At 33.0% G+C, this 21,121-nt stretch overlaps 1 protein-coding gene across 14 annotated transcripts in view; it reads right to left on the bottom strand.

Annotated features, from left to right (window-relative positions):
- LOC130677041 (syntaxin-binding protein 5) overlaps positions 1 to 21,121 on the bottom strand; it is a 408,264-nt gene that overhangs the window by 239,490 nt on the left and 147,653 nt on the right. For all 14 annotated transcript variants that reach the window (XM_057483593.1, XM_057483594.1, XM_057483590.1 and 11 more), the window contains exon 13: positions 19,948 to 20,198. In XM_057483593.1, coding sequence (XP_057339576.1) covers positions 19,948 to 20,198 — 251 coding nt within the window. The remainder of the gene's footprint in view (positions 1 to 19,947; positions 20,199 to 21,121) is intronic.

The raw sequence follows: 21,121 nt of genomic DNA on the forward strand, positions 1-21,121 counted from the left end.
TTATTTCGAGTAATATTAAAGTAAATACAGTTTTTAAAGAGAAAAATATAAACATTTGTTACGCGAGAAATTTTTTTACAATTAAAAAAAAAAATTTTTTTTTTCATTTTTTTTCGGAGGGGGCCGTCTTGCCTCAAAAAAAAAAATTTTTTTTTTCAGGAGCTTCACCAAAATTTTGGTTAATTGAGTTCAAGTTGGACAAGAGTAAATCGACTTGATGGTTAAAAGCCACAAATAATAATAACCGGCTTAGGTGGGCCGTCTTGCCCCGGTCTCCCCTATATTTTTTATATATATATTTATTTCAAATTATATATATTATAATTGCACGCCTCGATTTTTAATTAAATATATAAATATTTTTAATTATATATATTATTATTTATAATATTTTATAATATTATTTATAATATTTTATAATATTATTTATAATATTTTATAATATTATTTATAATATAAAATAGGCTGACACAAGTCGAAGTATACCCACAGAGTGGAGTAAAAAAGTTGTAGGTGGCGCTGTTATTTTCTTCTTTCGATCATTTTACCACACATTGGAGTAGATTGTACAAGTAATCTGGTATTGTATACTCCAAAAATAGTAACAGATACCAATTCATATAAAATTGTGTGGTTCCCAAAACCACAAAATAAGTATTTTATACTACATTGAATAGTTGTGGAAACTACAAAGTTTTACCACATTACAATAGTAAGCAGAACTCCTATAGTAGTAAAATATCACGCACACTGTGGCTTATGTTACTACAGTTGTCATTGCGGCGACCACAAAGTGTAGTAAAATTTTTACTAGTTTGGTGTGGTAAATTCTACTCCAGCATTTTTTCCCGTGTAGGATTGATAATTTTGATACTGAGTGGGAGCTTGCGGATTATGCGTTTGACATGGTAGTAAGGAATTTTGGGAATTTAGAAATTGATTTATTTGCATCTAGAATTAATTCGAAATATCCTATCTATTGTTCCTGGAAAAGAGATCCTAATGCGTGGGCTTATGATGCTTTTACTATTTCTTGGAGTAAACGGTTCTTTTATGCCTTTCCTCCTTTTTCAATGGTGGCAAAGGTTATCAGAAAAATTAAAAAAGATAAAGCTGAGGGTGTTTTGATAATACCTTATTGGCCAACGCAGAATTGGTTTCCAGCCTTTCAAAGATTGGCGGATAGTGATTGGGTTTGGCTAGAGGCAAGTACTAATTTGCTTGTGTCTCCTTGTAGATCGCGTCAACATCCTCTAGCATCAAAGCTTACCCTGGTTGCCGCCAGGCTATCAGTGAAGCGCTCATAAATAGAGGGACACCGAAAGAAGCAGTTGACATCATGATAGCTTCATTGGAGGAATCTACTATCAAACAATACAATGGGACGTTGAAATTATGGTGGCATTGGAATATTCAATGTGATGAGAACCCTTTGATAGTTTCATCTGAGAAAACGCTAAAATTTCTGACCGAGAGATTTAACAACGGTATCGGTCATAGCTCTCTCAATTCTGCCAGAGCAGCATTATCGCTGATTTCTAACGAAAATATTGGCGGTAATCAATTAATTAGCAGATTTATTAAGGGTTCATCAAAAATAAGGCCAAGTTTACCGAAATATGACGAGACCTGGGATGTTGATCCGGTTCTTGATAATTTGTCGTCGTAGTTTCCGTTGGATTCTTTGTCTTTAAAAAAGCTAACTGAAAAATTAGTCGTACTTTTGGCTTTGGGAACTGCCCACCGGGCACAAACTCTATCTTTAATTAAGATTTCAAATATTAATACGTTGGAAACTCGAATAGAAATTCGTATATCGGACAGGATAAAAACATCAAAGAAGGGAAAAGTTCAACCGGTACTTAAAATCCCCTTTTTTCGTGAAAAGCCGGAATTATGTATTGCTAACACTTTGAATAGATACTTAGAACCCAGTGAACACATGACCTTATTTTGACGTCATACGTAGGTCATAGAAATGTCACAGCATCTGATGTAAATTTGATGTCAATCTGACGTTCCACATGACTTTAATATGATGTAAAGCTTGTGACATCATATTGATGTAAGCATGACTTTTGTATGACGTCACAGTTATGACTCATGTATTACGTACGCTTGACATAAAATCTACATCACATTATTACGTAGTAATAAAGTCATTATCGTATATCATAATGACGTAATTTTTAAATCATACATTTATGTCAGTACCAAAGTCACGGTTATACGTAATATAGATGTCACTCTTAAATCATATTTTTACATCGGTGACAAGTCAGTATTTTACGCAATGCTGATGTAATTTCTGAGTCATGGTTTTTTATCATCTATAAAATCTGATAAATATTTATTAAAATAAAACAATCATAGAATGAATTTTCAAAAATGTGTTAATGTATAAAATCAACATCTAAACGTCGAACATCTTTGGGACCAAAGTAATCGATAAACTCGATAATAGATTATTCAGACGTTGTAGATTAAAAAATTATCGTGAGCATAAAAAAATTAACGTTATTTTTTTAAATGATATATCGAAAATATCATTTAGGATGACAAAAAAATGTAACGACAATTTGAACTCTTTTGATTTTATGATTCTAAAGTTTAGTATCACGATTTTTCAATCGATTAAATTTCATACGATTTTGTGAAATTATTTAATGTTTCGCAAAATTTTATATAAGATTTTTTAAATTTCACATCACAACAAAAAATCAAAAAATTTGATGAAACTTAATGAAATTTTAAACAATTATCATCAAGGCCGACAAATACTGTTTTTATAAATTTTCGTATAAGTTCATAAAGTTTTTTTTAAATTTTGTAAAAATCCTTCTCGAAAACTTATGAACTCTATCTTTACCGGCATTTCGCTCTAAATACATCAATTAAGCACAAGATTTGAACTCTCGTGATATGGACCAGTGAGCAACGTTCAGGACTATCAGCCAAGAGGAGCCGTGTTCGAGCCCAGCAGACACCCTGGATTTTTTCATTATTTAACGATATCTAATCTTGTTTCTGAATTCACAATGCGTTCGCACGGTAATAATCAAATAAAAAATTCGGTATTTCATTTTTTTTTTTTTTTTTTCTTTTTTTTCAAACATATTTTTTCCAAATTGATAATTTTGACGTCACCCATATGTCATATTGACGTCATAGAATGTCACACAAATATCACATTTACGTCATGTATACGTCATTAGTTTTACATCATAATCTTACGTAAAAAAGTGTGAAATAATGAGTCACACCTGACTCGTTCGTGACTTATATCTTACGTAAATGATGACATAGCGTAACGTCACACTTACGTCAAATTTACGTCAATGTGTTTACTGGGAAGTTACTAAGGATAAGAGAAATGGTAATGATTCCTTATTTATTTCATACCAAAGTCCTTTTAAAGAAGTCAAGAGTGAGACAATTAGTCGATGGATCCGGTCAGCCTTGGTGGATTTGGGAGTAGATAAAAAATTTACGGCTCATTCAACCCGGCATGTATCTACTTTAAAAGCTTTTGAGAAAGGTGTATCAATTGAGGAGATCAAAAAGGTTGCTGGATGGTCAGAGCACTCTCAAACTTTTGCAAAATTTTATCAACAGCCAATTAAATTAAGAATGGACAGTTTGGCATCAACAGTTTTAAATGCTTCTTGATCTGTTGCATAATTTTTTCATTCTTTGTTTTTTGAGTGTTTGAAGCTAATATTTTAAATTTTTAAATTTCTTCTTTCATTGAGTTATAATTATATTTTCCATAATTTATTATTATTATTAATAAATGATGTTGCATTTACTTAAAATTTTTTAATTTCAAGATACGGCGTAAGCTCTGAACAGCTACCTACGTAATCTCGAAGTGCGAGACACGTAGGATAATTGAAAAATCAAACGAGCCGGCCGAAGGCCGGCGAAGTTCGATTACAATTATTCTAGTGTCTCGCACGAGAGATTCCCTCCCTATAAAATAAATTTTATCCCTAACCCAAAGGATAAAATTAAAAAATTGCTGTGAACGAATAAGGAAATAACAACGGAACAGCGTCGCGATAGTCAGATCAGGTAATATAAAAAAAAAAAAAAAAAGCTCTAAATGTGTGGTAAGTAACATGAAAGTAATGGGACTACCTACGTAATCTCTCGTGCGAGACACTAGAATAATTGTAATCGAACTTCGCCAGCCTTCGGCCGGCTCGTTTGATTTTTCAAATATAAGGTCAATGAAAAGAAGGAGAAAAAATAATAAATTTGACTTTTTTTGTGAAATTGTGTAGAAATTAAAAAGTACATTGAAAAAATAAAATTTTCAATATATATTGCGAAAAATATGTTTTAATTTACTGGAAAATTATGATTCCAATATACTGTGAACCATATGTTTAATCATATAAATTCTTTCATATATAATCAATTATATAGAGACCATATACCCTTAATTATATGAGTCAAAATATATGGATATATATATCAAGTTTATTATATTAAACTTATAAATTATATATATACTATCCATATATGATAAGAATATATTGAGCATTATATGAGATAATATATATAGAAAAATACGAAACATTATATACAAGTAAATATATTATGATAAATATATAATCCAATATATGTAAAAAACATATATTTTTCAATATAGATATTTTTGCCGTTAAATATTTATCAGATATTCACCATATATTTTTTTATATACTTTTAACAATATATAGCTTTTCCATGCGGGTCAGGGCTCAACAACAAAGAAGTCAACAAAGTTGACGAAACGTTGGCGAATGAAATAAAAAGTTTTACATCATAATTTTTGTCCATCTTTTCCTTTAAACTAACCAGTATTATTATAATAAACTCAGAGTTTGCTATTTAATTTTTTCATTTATTTAATTAATTATTTGTGTTTCTCTCAATTTTATTATTTTTAATTTCCCGCTAAGAAAATTGTAAATTTTCAAAAATTTGGGAAGTTATTGTTTTCACCCCGATTTTCGAAAATCGAGTTTTCATCAGATGTCGACGATTCGAGATTAGCCTAGTCAACAAGTGCCTTTTTGACGAAAACCTGTTTAACCTCATCGAAAATTATGGTTTTGGTCTCATTCGATTCGAAATGGCATCTAGAAAAAATGTTCAACTGGAAAATTGGGGGTCGCAAAAATTGTAAAAGTTATAAACAATTTAGTGAAAAAAAAAAAAAAAAGGGTTTGGTTTTTTGCAAATATTTCGAAAAATATTTGAGTTATCCAAAATTTGAAAAAAGATCCTTAAAGAGGAGGAAATTTCCTTAAAAAAAGTCCTACCTCCCCGAATTGTACCGACAATATTTATAATTTTAATTTAACGGTGAAAATGGGACTAAAAACGGGTAGCGGCGCGTGCACGCGCGTCAACCGAATCAATAGCATGATGAATAAAAATTATTTTAACCGATAAAATATAAATATTAAGGAATAAAAAAAATTTGGTACTTTCAAAACACATGAATAAATAATAATCCGCCGAATAAAAATTTTTACCCCGATTTTTCAATTAACTATGCTTTTGTTAATTAGTTAATTTTGACCTGTTGAAAGTTTACATAAAAACCCTGATTATTTCTAAACTAAAAACCCAGAATTTTTTTCACTTCTTGGAGCTATTCTTGAAAGGGTTTGAAAAAGATCGCCGTTGGAAAAATTAAAAAAATTCGATTTTTCACTTTTTTATTAACAATCTAAGGTAGTGAAAAACGAAAAACTTAAATAAAGCAATCAAGAAAATTTATTGTTTAAATTTTTTTTATTATTTCGTTTTTTTATCGCTAAAAGCTACATAACAATAATTTTTAAAAAATTTTTGCTTGCATTGTTTGAATAATTGTTACAAACAAATGCATTGTTAATAAGATTTTAAAAAAAATTTTTTTGGGAATAAGATGCTTAATGAAAATAATGATTTAAAAAAAAAAAATCGTTTCTTAAAAAAATTGATTTATTGCTAAAAAACGCATTTGCTGATTAACAATTTTTTTTTGTTGCTTAATACTAATATTAAGGAACCAGTTTTCTTTTAAAAATCATCATTTATCATGTTCTCTTATATTGTAAAAAAAAAAATTTCTTTTATTCATTTTTTATTTGTTTATTTAACAAAAAATTTGTTATAAACAAATGAATTTTTATGCAATATTTTTTTTAAATACTACAAAAAATACTAAAAACAACCATGTGTATTTTTTTTTGCGAAAAAATTGTTTTATATTTTTTATATAATTTTTAAAATTATTGTACACTTGGACTTGTCGCTACCTTTCTGTTTTTCTTCATTGTTATTTAAACAATTTATAAATTATTGAAGATACAACTAGAACACTTCAAGCCTTATTTATTCTTTATTAATTAATAAACAAATTGAGCTTTTAACCGAACCTCTAACTCAATTACATAATGAATTATGAATGAAAGTATTTAAAGAAAAAAATTCAACTTTTTTTTTGTTTGTAGTTCATAAAATGCTTGGACTAAAAAAAAAAATAAATAAAAATTTTTTTTTATATAAATACTTTCATTCATAATTTATTATATAATTGAGCTCAACGAGCTCGAAAACAGCGGGAAGTTTTGGGGCTGGCCCGCAGGGTTAACCGATAGACCGATTTTTTTTTGTATTGAACTATGATTTTTCCTACATACACTTAAAAAAAAATGTTGCTCCGAAATGACGCACCCTAATATATATATATATATATAGATTAGACTGGGCCAAAAAAATCGACTATTTTTTTTTTTTAACGATACTGTGGAAATATTAATTGGGATGACAAAAAAAAATTATTGTGAAAATTTGAGCCCTTAATTTTGATATTAAGAGGTGTATCATCGCAATTTTTTATTTTTTTTTAATGAGCGGGTTTTTGTCTCATAACTCTCAAACCATCGAGATAAACGAAATCGACTCAGATACATTTTTTGAAGAAAATTTAATGCTCTACAATAAAGATCTGATTAAAATTTTTCGTCAGATGAACCGTTTCCTTATAATCATGCTTTGAACATTGGTATGATTTTAAAATTTGATTGTTCAACTTTGGAATTTTGTAATTCATGTAAAAATAAGTTTCTGGGAAAAGACAATGAATATTCTTGAAAGAAATTGAATGCTCTACAAAAAAAGTCTCTTAACAATTTTCGCTAAATTCACTCCTTCAAAAGTTATTCAAGATTATTGAAGTCGTTTTACATAACTTCAACCTTGAATAACTTTTGAAGAAGTGAATTTAGCGAAAATTGTTAAGAGACTTTTTTTGTAGAGCATTCAATTTCCTTCAAGAATATTTATTGTCTTTTCCCAGGAACTTATTTTTACATGAATTACAAAATTCCAAAGTTGAACAATCAAATTTTAAAATCATACCAATGTTCAAAGCATGATTATAAGGAAACTTAACAGAAACGAAGTTACAGAGAGCCGAATAGGAAAAAAAAATAATTAATGAATTAATATAAAAAAAAAAATTATTATTTTAACTTATCAATTAATCAATTATCTCAATATACTCCATTGATCATTAAAAATTTTTGAATTCAACATTATTTCGAATTAATAACAAAACAAAATTTACAATAAAACAGAAATTAATTATAATTATAATTTTGTATATCTGGTAGATTTCTGTCTACCTACTACTGGTAGAGCACTCGGCGCGATACCGAATTGGTCTGGGTTCGATTCCCAGTTCGGGCTATTTATATTTTTCTCAATTTATCTATAAATTGTTTTATTGAGAAGGTTATTTGCATGTTTGCATGTTTAGGTTTCCACTATATTTAAATGTGGAATATTTACACGTTTAAATATAATGGAAACCTAAACATGCACAACCTCTCAATAACACAATTTATAGATAAATTGAGAAAAATATAGATAGCCCGAACTGGGAATCGAACCCAGACCAATTCGGTATCGCGCCGAGTGCTCTACCAGTTGAGCTATCCGGCACTATACTATATTCAGTTCAATTTGATCTACAACTTATTGAGCCACATCGTCCATCGTACGGTAATACACCATTTAAATATAGTGGAAACCTAAACATGCAAAACCTCAATAAGACAATTTATAGATAAATTGAGAATTTTGTCTCAGACAATTAATGTCAAGCTCTTAAAATCGATCAGAAGACTACACTGTAAAAAGAGCGGTGTTAAAAATGGACTCGTTTTAACTCCGCCCGGTGTAAAAATGAAATTACACCGCTGTAGGGGAAGTAATACACCGGTGTTAAAAATACCGGTGTTAAAGCGGGGTAACCGGTGTAAAAGCGGAGTAAAACCGGTGTAAAAGCGGGGTAACCCGATGAAAAAAGATTTTATACAATTGTATAAAATTGTATACAAAAAATGGCCCGATCCAATTGTATACAACTATACAGAAATTGTATACAATTCTATACAAATTGTATAAGTCTATATAATTATATACAATTCTATATAATTGCAATATGTAGAATTGTATATAATTATATAGAATTGTATACAATTTGTATAGAATTGTATACAATTTCTATACAAATTGTATATTATTGGATCGGGCCATTTTTTCTATCCAATTATATATAGTCTATATATAATTATACATAGTCCATATATAATTGATAAATAATTCTTTACAATTGTATAAAATATTTTTTCATCGGGTAACTGGTGTAAAAGCGGAGTAATACCGGTGTAAAAGCGGGGTAAATTGCGTCCACTTGGAGTATTAACTTTAAAGATTATAAAACACAAAAAATGTCAGTTCTTTGTGAAAATTAATAACAAATATCATTTATTAACAAGTATACTGATCGAGTAAGTAAAAATATTCACAAAGTAAAATATTTTAATACCGGTAAAGAATATCTACACCGGTGGCAGTGTTATTTTAACACCGGTCTAGAATATTTACACCGGTGGCGGCGTTATTTCCACACCGCTTTCGGGGGTAAATTTAATAACACCGATAATTTTTACACCTACACCGCTTGGACTTACCCCGGTGATTTTTTACAGTGTATTTTTTTTAAGAGCATGACATTAAAATGAAAATAACTAGAAAGCAATGCGAAATTCGAAAAAACTTTATTTTAAATAACTTCTAGGAAATAAAATTGTCTACAAAAAAGGTTCCACGATATTTTGTAATAGGTCTGATAGTTTCGCCGGAAAAGTATAAAGATCTCAAAATTGAATATGAATTCGACTTTAACCTCAAATAACTTTTGAACAAATCGATTTATCAAAAAATAAGAAACTGTTTCTGTAGAGCATTCAATTACCTACAAAAATATGCCTGCCAATCATTCCTATGACGCATCGTTAGCTACTTATAAAAATCAGAAGGCGCAAAAAAAATTTTTTCCATGTTATTCTTATGGAAAATAGAAAAGTGCAATGAGGAACCTCTTAATGTTAATATTAAGAGCTCTAATTTTCACAGGCGTCTTTTTTTATCCAAATGAAACTTTGGAACCTGTTTCCGAGAAAAAAAAAAATTTGTTATTTTTTGGATCACCCTATTGTATACAATACCGCGAAAAATTGAAGGAACAGAAAAATTTTAGAAATATTTAAATGATTTCTGGAAGGCTGTCTGTTTATGAAAACTAATCGTATCACGATTTTAACAAAAGTATTTTAAAGCTTACAATTGGTTCGAGAGGTATCGTTGAAGAAAAAATAGTAAAAAGCAGATTTTTTCGAATATCTTCGAAAAGATTGAATTGATCGACTACAAATTCTAAACAGCTCTAAAATTCAATAACACCCCTGATTAAAAAAAATGATTAAAAAGTGTTTAAAATGATTTGTTTTTTAATCATTTTAAATACTTTTTAATCATTTAAATCATTTCTAATCCTATCTCTTATGGACATTTAACGTGTGAAATCATTTTTAATCATTTTTTTAAATCAGGGACGTGTCGAATCTTGCCATAATCATTGAAATCGGATCATTTCGTCGAGATATCGTTGCCGAAGAAATTTAAAAATAGTATATTGCACACAAAGGAACAAAAGTAAGACATTCCAAACCGCGTCTGCAATTGCGTACCCGAACCAAAGGCGAGGGTGGCAAACTCGAGGGTTGGGACGTCTTACCTTTTTCTGTGGTGTGTATACGATTTTTCACGATCTGTACCTGAAAGTTTCAATTCTTGTCTCTGTTTGTGGAAGAATGACGCGTGCGCTAATTTTTATCATTTCTTTTCTCAAAAAATAAAAGAACGACTTTCTTCCCTATAAACAAGACCAGAATTTAAACTTTCGGTGCAGGTATGGTGAAAAAGTGTTTTTATCTAACTACGGCGAAGCAAAAAGGAGGGTTATGATTTTGACCAGTATGTATATATGTATAGTATTCCCAACGAAAAATTCGTTCTAAAATGGATAATGGGGGTATAGGAAATACGTGCTAAGTTATGGTGGTGGGACGACGACTTTTTGGTAGGCACGACTATATATTCATCTGTTCCTTCATAACTTCTAAACTACTTATCATAATTTGATAAATGAAGTATCGTTCGAAGCGACTTGATCGTCCATTGGTTATTGGTTATGTGACGTCACATTAAATTGAATATGGCGCCTACTAGAGGTCATAAAGCCATGAATTAAAAAAATTTTTATTTGAATGATGTTGTGTTGGGTATCAAATGGAAGGGCTTAATTAGCACATTTTAAAAAAATATATATATATATATATATATATTAGGGTGTGTCAAAACAAAATGATCTTTTTTTTTTCAAGGTCTCATAGTCTCAAAAGTTTCTTTGGGACCTAAAAAAAAATCCTCCTAAAGAATCAGCTCGATATCTCGAAAATTGAGCTGGCGGTTTACAAGTTCATTTTCCCATTTAAAATACATGTAAAAAGTTTTTGTTTTAGTTTTTCGAGGAAAAATCAAAGAAAAAAATTTTTTTTCAAATTTCGAATTTGACACCCTCATAGGAAATTAAATTCCCTACAAAAATGGCTTGAATAGTCATGCTCGTAACTACAATATACAAAAAGTTACAAGCCCACAAAGTTAAAAAAAAAATAATTTCTCTTTTATGTACAATAATTATTTTTACTTTTTTGTTATTAATTGGTGGTATTTTTTTCGTCTAGTTTTAATTTGCAATCTTCTATGTAAAATCTTCACTAAAATTTTCAAATTTTAAACGTTTCAGTACTTTACTTAACCGCTATAAAACATTATAATAATAAAAAAATCTATTTTATCGAGTGATTGACACAAATAATACAAAAAAATGTTAATCGTCACAGTTTTAAATTATTTTATAAATATTTCTTGCATAAAAATAGCTTTTATATGGAACAATGAAAATTAATATTAGAAGAAAAAAATACCACCAATTAATAATAAAAAAGTAAAAACAATAATTATACATAAAAGAAAAATTATTTTTTCTTTGAACTTTGGGGGCTTGTAACTTTTTTATATTGTACACTAATGGAAAAAATTAAAGGATCAAAAAAATATTCCGAATTTTTGGGCGATTTTCAACAGGCCCTATCTTTGAGAGAAATGGTCGTACAAGAAATAAAAAAAAAAAAATTGTAGATCCAAGTGTCTACTTTTTGGATTAGAACTTAAAAATTTTTAAGCGTCAGTAGTTTTTGAGTAATCTTAGAAAAACCAGCGACAAAAAAAATTTCAAATTAAAAAAATTTTTTTTTTTTTTGGTCTCCGGGCGTGGAAAAAATTATTTTTGCTTAACCACTATGAGGATCGGATACCTTCATTATTCAGCTTTAATTTCTTTTTTTATGGACCTTGATACGTCCACTTGTCGCCGAGATATCGGTCTTCAAATGGAAAAGAATCCTTTTGTCTTTGATTATCGATATCTCAGAAACCAATGATCGCACAGAAAGTTAGTGGTGGATTTTAAAAACTTGAATAAATTCCCTTTAACGATTAGCCATTGCTTTTTCGAAAAAAAAATTGTTTCCTTTCGTCACATGAATTTAAAAATGCCACAAAAAAGGGCTTATTGTGGTTTTTTGGAAAATTAAGCGCTGAAACGAAAATATTGTGAAAATCGATAATGTTGACTGTGCATTTTACAGTTCAATATGTCCGCAAAAACCCTGCTGAGAGCCAGAGTAATCCAACCAGCCGTTTTTTTGTTTCACGCGATCATATTTTTGAAAAAATTAACAGATCACGTTTTTTGCTCTGAAAAGCTCATAATCTATAACAAGATGAAAACAAACATTTTTTTTGAGCTTCGTCCACAATTTTAGTGCAGACAGTGCTTAAATTTCCAAAAAAGAAGAAAGTTTTTTGTCGAAACAAAAATTTCAAAAAAAAAATTTTTTTGAATTTAATGACTGAGAGATCAGTAAAATCACGAAATGCAGCGACGTAAACGTGTTAAAAATCATTGGGTGTTGGTTTTGTAAATTTCCTGAAGTTATTCCAAATAAAAATTTTTTTGAAAAAATTTTTTTTTTGAAATTTTTGTTTCGAAGAAAAACTTTCGTCTTTTTTGGAAATTTAAGCACTGTCTGCAATAAAATTGTGGACAAAGCTTAGAAAAAATGTTTTTTTTCATCTTGTTAAAGATTATGAGCTTTTCAGAGCAAAAAACGTGATCCTTTAATTTTTTTTTAAATTTGATCGCGTGAAACAAAAAAACGGTTGGTTGGATTAATCTGGCTCTCTGCAGGGTTTTTGTGGACATATTGAACTGTAAAATGCACAGTCAACATTATCGATTTTCACAATATTTTCGTTTCAGCGCTTAATTTTCCAAAAAACCACAAAAAGCCCTTTTTTGTGGCATTTTTGAATTCATGTGACGATAGGAAAAAATTTTTTTTTCGAAAAAGCAATGGCTAATCGTTGAAGGGAATTTATTCAAGTTTTTAAAACCCACCATTGACTTTCTGTGCGATCATTGGTTTCTGAGATATCGATAATCAAAGACAAAAGGATACTTTCCCATTTGAAGACCGATATCTCGGCGAGAAGTGGACGTATCAAGGTCCATAAAAAAAGAAATTAAAGCTGAATAATAAAGGTATCCGATCCTCATAGTGGTTAAGCAAAAATAATTTTTTCCACGCTCGGAGACCAAAAAAAAAAAATTTTTTTAAATTTGAAAATTTTTTTGTCGCTGGTTTTTCTAAGATTACTCAAAAATTGCTGACGTTAAAAAATTATTAAGTTCTAATCCAAAAAGTAGACACTTGGAGCTACAATTTCCTTTTTTTTTCTTGTACGACCATTTCTCTCAAAGTTAAAGCCTGTTGAAAATTGCCTAAAAATTTAGAATTTTTTTTTGATCCTTTAATTTTTTCCATTAGTGTAGTTACAAGCATGATTATTCAAGACATTTTTGTAGGAAATTTGATTTACTATAAGGATGTAAAATTTAAAATTGGAAAAAAAATTTTTTCTTCGATTTTTTCTCGAAAAACTACAAGAAAATTTTTTTACATGTATTTTAAATGGGAAAATGAACTTGTAAACCGCCAGCTCAATTTTTGAGATATGGAGCTGATTCTTTAGGTGGATTTTTTTTAGGTCTCAAAGAAACTTCTGAGACTATGAGACCTTGAAAAAAAAAATCATTTTGTTTTGACACACCCTAATATATATATATATATATATATTGTAACGAATGTGAAACTGATCTTTTAAATATTTGAATAGCTAGAAAACAAATGCCTTCTTCTCTTGTTTTATAGATACGCGACAAAAGTCAGTCAGTCTTATATTGACAGTTTAACAGCAAACATTGTATTTCAATAAACTATACATTGCTCTTGCTTTCTTTTACTGCTGTTAATTGTGGTGTTATTATTTCTAATATAAGTGTGTTATCATTGTAGTATATAAGTGATATTAATTTATAAGATACCAGTTACTACAACATATATATGTATATATATATATATATAAATATATATATATATATATATATATATATATATATATATATATATATATATATATATATATATATATATATATATATATATATATTTATTATTTTTTTTATTGTTATTACACAAGTATAGTTTTTATTTTTTTTTTTTATAAACTTTGTTACTTTTCCCATCCCTGCTTATCAAGTAGTATAACCCCGGATATAAGTTGTAATAAATAATATAAATAATATAATATAATATAATATAACGTAAGAGCTTAGACATTCTTTTAATTAAATATTAGATATTATAATAAATGTAATTAAGTATTATTGTTTCTATCTTTTAATATCACGTTATCTTATTGCATTTCTTGTTGACTACTTTTATTCACACCTGGTAGTCTCGGCTTCTCCAAACCTGATTTTCTCTTCAATTTTTTTAAAATAGATAGCGATTTCTTTGATTGGCTGTCCCCTTAGTAATTCTTTGCATGTGAGGTCCAGGTCTGCATCATATTTTCCATCTGTGATGGTTTGTATTGTTTGTATGATTTTATTGCTGCATAGATTCCTGGCTTCCTTGCATTTTAACAGGTGAGAGATTGTCTCATTTTCACCACCACACAGTCTGCACTCCCACTCTTTCGAGTATCCTTTTTTGAGGTACCTGCCGATGTTTCCGCATCGTAGTCTCGTCCAGACCTCCTTTATCCATCCATCAATGCTTGTCATCTTCCAATACGGCTCACACCCGTCACACGTCGTTACAAATTTGTAGTGCTGGCAGAATGTCGACCACATTATTCTCCGTTGGTTCTCTTTCTCATTTTTTTCTTTCATAGTCCTTAGTCCATTTCCTAGTCTTTCTTGGATTGTTGTTGGCTCGCTTTTTTGCCAAATGAGCTTTGGTACGTCCTGGCATTCCATGTCTTTGAATGCCTCTCTTAGAGTGGTGCCCCATTTCGAGGGCTTGCCATTGAGTAAGTTCCTGCATTCTTCTCGTAGCGCCATCTGGGGCCATCTCGAGCTTTCCATCTTGAGGATGTCCACTATGTACATGCATGCTCTTCTCCTGGTGGTGTACAGGCTACTGGGGACTCCCGCTTCAGTCTGCCAGATATAATCAGGCGTGTTCTTTGCCACGCCAAGTGCCATTTTGTGAGCACTTGCGTATAGACGTTTAAATTCTGGATTTTGTGCCCAACCCCAGATCTCCACACCGTACATAGCACCCGAGTTAGCCAGCGTATTGTATAGGTAGAGGCGATCATTTAGTGTATTTCTTCCGGATCTCTTTATCAATCCCCAGGTGGAGTTGAGTGCTTGTTGTGCTTTCCCAATGTTCCATTTGGTGTGCTTTTTAAAGCTGCCACCGCATGAGAACCAATATCCCAGATACTTAAATTCTTTGACCACTTCAAGACGCTCTCCTTTATAGAACCAGTTTTTTTCTTCGTTTATTCTGCTGCCGTTTTTACAGATCATTATTTTAGTCTTTTTGGTGTTCACCAGTAGTTCATTTTTGTCTGCGTATTTTTCTAGCGCTCGATTCATGTGCCTTAAACCTTCAGCCGTGTCAGCGAGAAGAGCCTTGTCGTCTGCATACTTGGTAAGGTAGTACCTTCTGGTGCCTAGTGTAATGCCCCCAGTATTTTTTTCGGTCCAGATGTCGTCTACATCATCTGTGTAGATGTTAAATAACGTGGAGCTGAGTGCACATCCCTGTCTTACGCCTCTGTTTGACTTGAATTTTGTTGTTGTTCTGGCGTTGACAGTGACCTGGTTGTATGTGTTGCTGTATATGTGCTCTATCATACGGTACATTTTACCTTGAACACCGGCCTTTTTTATTTTGTCCAGCAGCTTATCTCTTGGCACCCTGTCGAATGCATTTTGGTAATCAACATAGCATATGTACGCTTTCCCTCCAGGCTGTTTCAACTGGTTGTTAATTATAGCATTGACCAAAAATATGTGGTCTCTTGTGCCACGTCCAGTTCTATATCCAGCTTGGCTTTCCTTGATGACGTTTTTTTCTTCCAGGTACTTATTCAGCCTTCTTGCCATAATGTTTGTGAGAGTTTTGTAGCCTGAGTCCAATATCGAGATTCCCCTGTAGTTTGATACTTTATCTGGATCGCCAGCTTTGTAGATTGGTGCAATTAGGGCTGTGTCCCAGCCTGCGGGCATTGCTCCGTTTTTCCAGGTGGCATTGATGATGTTACAAAGCTCGATTGTTCTATCCTTTGGAATATTTTTGATGAATTCTGCCGGTATACCGTCCTCACCGGCTGCCTTGTTGTTCTTCATGGCTCTTAGTGTGCTGAGTAGTTCTCTATGTGTGATTTCGGCATTCATGTGCTCGATGATTTCTTCCTCCACTGCATCATCTTCATCTGTTTGTTCATTACAATCTTGCCTTTCGTTATTGATGTTCTTTTGATTATCATTTTCTGAGTTGCTATTATCTTTGGACGCGTCATCTGTGTTCAGGAGGCTGGAAAAGTAGTCGATCCACTGCTGGTCGGTGATACCTGTGCTGGTTGCGCTGTATTTTTTACTTCTGTACTCATTCATTGTCTTCCACCATCGCGACATATTTTTACAGTTTGTCATTTCTGCCCATTTCATATCTTGCCATCTCTTTTGTTCTTTCGTTCTGGTTTCATTGAAGTTTCTCCTACTCATGTTGAGCATGAGTTTGTTTGCCTTAGATCTGTTACACAGATATAGCTTAAGACATCTCCAGACTTCCTTTTTGGCTCTTTTGCACTCTTGGTTATACCACACTGGCTTCGCGCTTCGTTCTTTGCTTCCGGTCGGTTTTTTGGTCATCTTACTGCTGAGAGCTGCGTTGTTGATCATTTGCTTGAGCTGATCCCATGTTACCGCTTCTTCATGTCTATCTTGCAAGTCCCAAGCTTCTGCTAGATGCTCCTGGAACTGCTCACCGTTAGCTGGACGCCAGTTGAGCTTCTTACACTTTTTCTCTCCACCACCATTGTCTACTGTCGTATGCCCTTTGTTACCGTGTTTTCCTATTAGCTCAAGTGTGACCGGAAGATGATCCGACTCTATACGTTCCTCCACCGTTAGCTTATTAATTTTTTGGATGCCCTCAATTCCGACACTTAGGACAAGGTCTAGAACTGAAGCACAGTGCTCTTCACTTCCTCCTACAAATGTGACTTTTCCTTGGAGATCACCATTCACACTTCCGTTCACTATGCTAATACCTAGCTCCTCGCAAAGCTTCAGGAGCATTCGACCCTCGGAGTTGACTGTGGTATCTTGGGAGTTTCTTATGTTGTGCATTGGTGCCTCGCCATCGCTTGCTGTGTACCCAGGCTCAGTGCCAATTCTGGCGTTGCAGTCCCCAATTACATAGGTTATGAGGCCTTCGCTGACTCCCTCATAAATTTTGTCTCTCAGCTCTTTAATTATTCTGCCAAGTCCAAAATTGTTATACAACGTGATGATGTAGAGCTCTTTGGATTGGAGACAGAGTCCATAGCTCCACCTACATACCTTCCAATCGCTCTTGATGCCGTTTTTGATGCCAACCATTTGTCCGCCGCTTGCTTTGCCTCTCGTTCCTGTCTTTTTAGTTGCAGGGTTGGACGACCATTCAAACATTTTGCTGAGTTTCTTTTTTTCCTTGTCGTCGTTTTTTTCTGTCACCCATGTTTCCTGGAGAATAATAATATCTGCCTTCTCGATGTATTTTTTTGCTGTTATTGCCTTCTTAGAGCCTGCAATATTCCAGAGGGTGGTCTTGGTGTATTCTTCATTTTTGGTAGTTGTATTCAAGAAATGGCAGGAGTTCACCTCTCAGATCATCCCATCTCCACTATGAGTTAGCAGCCCAGAGCTTCATGTATTTTGAGTTCGCAGTGCGTCCTTGGTTCTTCTCTATTTGTACTTGGGCATCAATCCATCTCTGTGTTTCAGTCTGTCTTGGCGTGAGATCGTCTGTTATCCACATATTTGATCCCTTTAATTTTGCCTTCTGAAACATGATCGATTTTTTTATGTTCAATGAGCCGAGCGTAATGATGTACCCTTTGTTTATGACTCTGATTCTTCTTATTTGAGGCTCCACGTTGAACGTGTTCTTTATCCATTCCTCGGCAGTCCCCTGTGTACTCCAACTGGAATCTAGGTCGCCACTGACGATGATGTTCGTTCTCCTTCTCCTTCTTTCCTGGATCTCGTACATAAATTCCCCAAGTTTCATTTTGTCAGGTTTTTGTGCACTTTCTGTACTTCTGGTTTGCCTGCGTGTGCTGCCTGTGGTATATGGGGTTCTGTGTTCTTCCCCCTGCATGCTTGGGGGTCCAGTCGGTGCATTAAAGCTTTGTATTGAGGATGTTCCTATACTGCCCTCGTGGTTCACTTGTCTTGTGTCATGTAGGTTACTCTGATTGACGCTGCTGCTGTTATTCCTGCGTTCGTATATACGCTTTTTATTTACTCTGGCTTCCTTGTTGGCGTCCACTTGGTCCGATGTTATTTGATGCTTCTGGATGCTGTCGCTGTTTTGTATTGTGTTATAGAGTCTTAAACCATCTGCATTCAATTTTACTTGATTGGTTTTTCTCACTGCGGGATTCTTAGCAATTTGGCTCGTGTTGCTTCGTTTTCTGGGGCTAGTGCTGGTGTGCCGCTGCTCTTGCCGTTGTCTTAAAAGCTCTATTGTTTCCTGGAGTTTTCTGATCTCCTGCTGCATCCAGATTTTGTTCAGTCTGTTTTCCGCTTTGATGCTATCTAGATCTCTTTCTAGGTCAAGACAGCGCTCGCATGCGTGCATTTCATTGCTTGCTGGTGGTAGATAACTTGCCACAGACTCTACAATTGTGTCTTCTTTGTCATCGTCGTCGGAGTTTATTTGTGAGACGTCCAGTGAGTTATTAATCTCTATCGAGGTGTTTTTCCCGTTCTTAGGAGTGCTTGATCTACCTATTGTTGAAGTGTTACAGAGTCCTTTTTCAGGGGAGTTTACCATTTCCTTGTTAAAGTTAACACTCGGAGCGGTGTACAGCTGACGCAGAGAAGCACTTCTTGTTAGGATTTTATTGTTGTTGCTACTCATGTCCAGCTTTGCTAAGAATTTACTGATAGGCTGAGTTGTTCCGTCCATTTCTTTTAATTTTTCCGCATTGGTTTTCCTACCTCTTTTTTTCTGCTCCGAACGGCAACTGTCAACTTCTCTGTTTGGGTCTCCCCCTCCTTGGTTTGTTGTTGTTGATGCCGGTGTGCAAGGCAGGGCCATCTGTTGGTGATCCTCGACATCATTTAGTTCGAGTGTTGGTGGTATGGCCAAATTCTCCGTATCGTCGCTTCTTGAAGCTGCCAGCGTCATCTTTTTTTTTTTTTTTTTTTTTTATTATTATGTAAGTTCTAACCTGCTTTTCGGGTGGCCGTCTTTTTGTCGATCTACCTGGTTACATCGCTTTTGAGCTGATTGCTTTTTTTTTTTTACCTTCGTCTCGTAGCGACTTAATATTCTTTTTTTTTATATGTCTTTTGGTTTTTTCACCGCTGATAATTACCGAAAATATCTTAAAATAACACAGCAAAAATTCACACGTCCACACGCTTTCAGTGCCCAGATGGCGCCCCCCATATATATATTGTTAGCTGTTATTCATGGCTTTGCTTGCATAAGCCCGATAATTAGGAATAATTTCTAAAAACACGCCTCAGATGTGAGTCAAACATATTTTCTCTTCAAACCTACCCAAAATTAAATAATGCTGTTAAGCAGGAAAGTATGTGTTCATGCATACACACATGTTTTTGAAGGCCAAAGTTGAATTCATAATAAATTTAAGTATAGTTTAACTCTTTTAACGAAACTATCAAACTGTCACAAAATGTCATAACCTTTTCAGTAGATTACTTCATTTTATTCACATTATTTTCCATGACTTATTCAAAAATTCTAAATATTGTTGAGCTTTTACATTTAAATGCCATTTTTTTATACTTAATTGGTTATTTTTCCATAAATTAATAAATTTACTTACAGGCCATAAGATGAATTCAGGCTCAATGATGTAATGTTGTCTGTCTGTTCACCACCATTATTAGATGTTAAACAGATTAATGTTGCTTGAAACCCAGCGGCACGTTTTTGTAAACCTCCACGGACCTTTAACGACATTGCGGCCTCAGCAGCTCGTGATTCTTCTACGCCTGGTATCTGGCAGGGATCCAAGTCAGGATCTGGTGATCCTTCAGTATCTTTATTGTCACCAGTCAGCGAAATTTCTAATGTCTAAAATTAAAAGTTGTCATTAGAGTTCAGTAATAATCCTAATAAATTTCGTATCTAAAAATATTTTTCATTGGTGGATTCATTACGATCATTTTTGTTTTCTTTTTGACAGAAAGCATAGAACATCTACGTGAAAGAAGTTTATTTTGAAATTTTAAAAGTCAGTTAGAATGTTATTCACATCGACACGAAAATAAGGATATTTTTTTTTATTATCTCAAAGTATCCTGCCCTGCAAAAAATCGGAACTGAAACCGAAGTGAAAACAGATTTTATTAAAATTAGCGTTTGCCCCAGTCTGGGGTAAAAGACTGGGTTCAAAAATTTTTTGAACAGATTAATGACTGAAAATTTGTGAAAAATTGAAAAAAAAATTTTTTTACGACTTTAAATCTCAATATCTTCTAAATAATACGTTGCAGGTTAATTCGTTAGTTACATATTGTCCACGGAAAGAAAATTATGGAAACGGTTCCCATAATTCCATAAAATTTTTTCCTAAACCAACATCGGAATTATGACCATAAATTATAGGAGCAGTTCCTATAATTATAAGAACCCTCGCAGATTTGAATCACGGTGGAAACACCGTGAAAGTGTAAACACCGTGGATCCACTGTGGTTACACGGTGGGTTTGTTCCATTTCACCACCGGGTATACACAGTGTATCCACTGTGATTACGCGGTGTATCCACCGTGATTTCACGGTGGCTTGACCACTGTGTATACACGGTGTTTCCACTGTGATTACGCGGTGTACCCACCGTGATTCCACGGTGGCTTTGTGCGATTTCACCACCGTGGTTCCACGGTGTATCCACCGCGTAATCACAGTGAAAACACCGTGTATACACGGTGGCATAGCCACCGTGGAATCACGGTGGATACACCGCGTAATCACAGTGGTACAATGGAACAAACC

The sequence above is a fragment of the Microplitis mediator genome, chromosome 11 (genome assembly GCF_029852145.1).
Source record: "Microplitis mediator isolate UGA2020A chromosome 11, iyMicMedi2.1, whole genome shotgun sequence".
Classification (NCBI taxonomy): domain Eukaryota; kingdom Metazoa; phylum Arthropoda; class Insecta; order Hymenoptera; family Braconidae; genus Microplitis; species Microplitis mediator.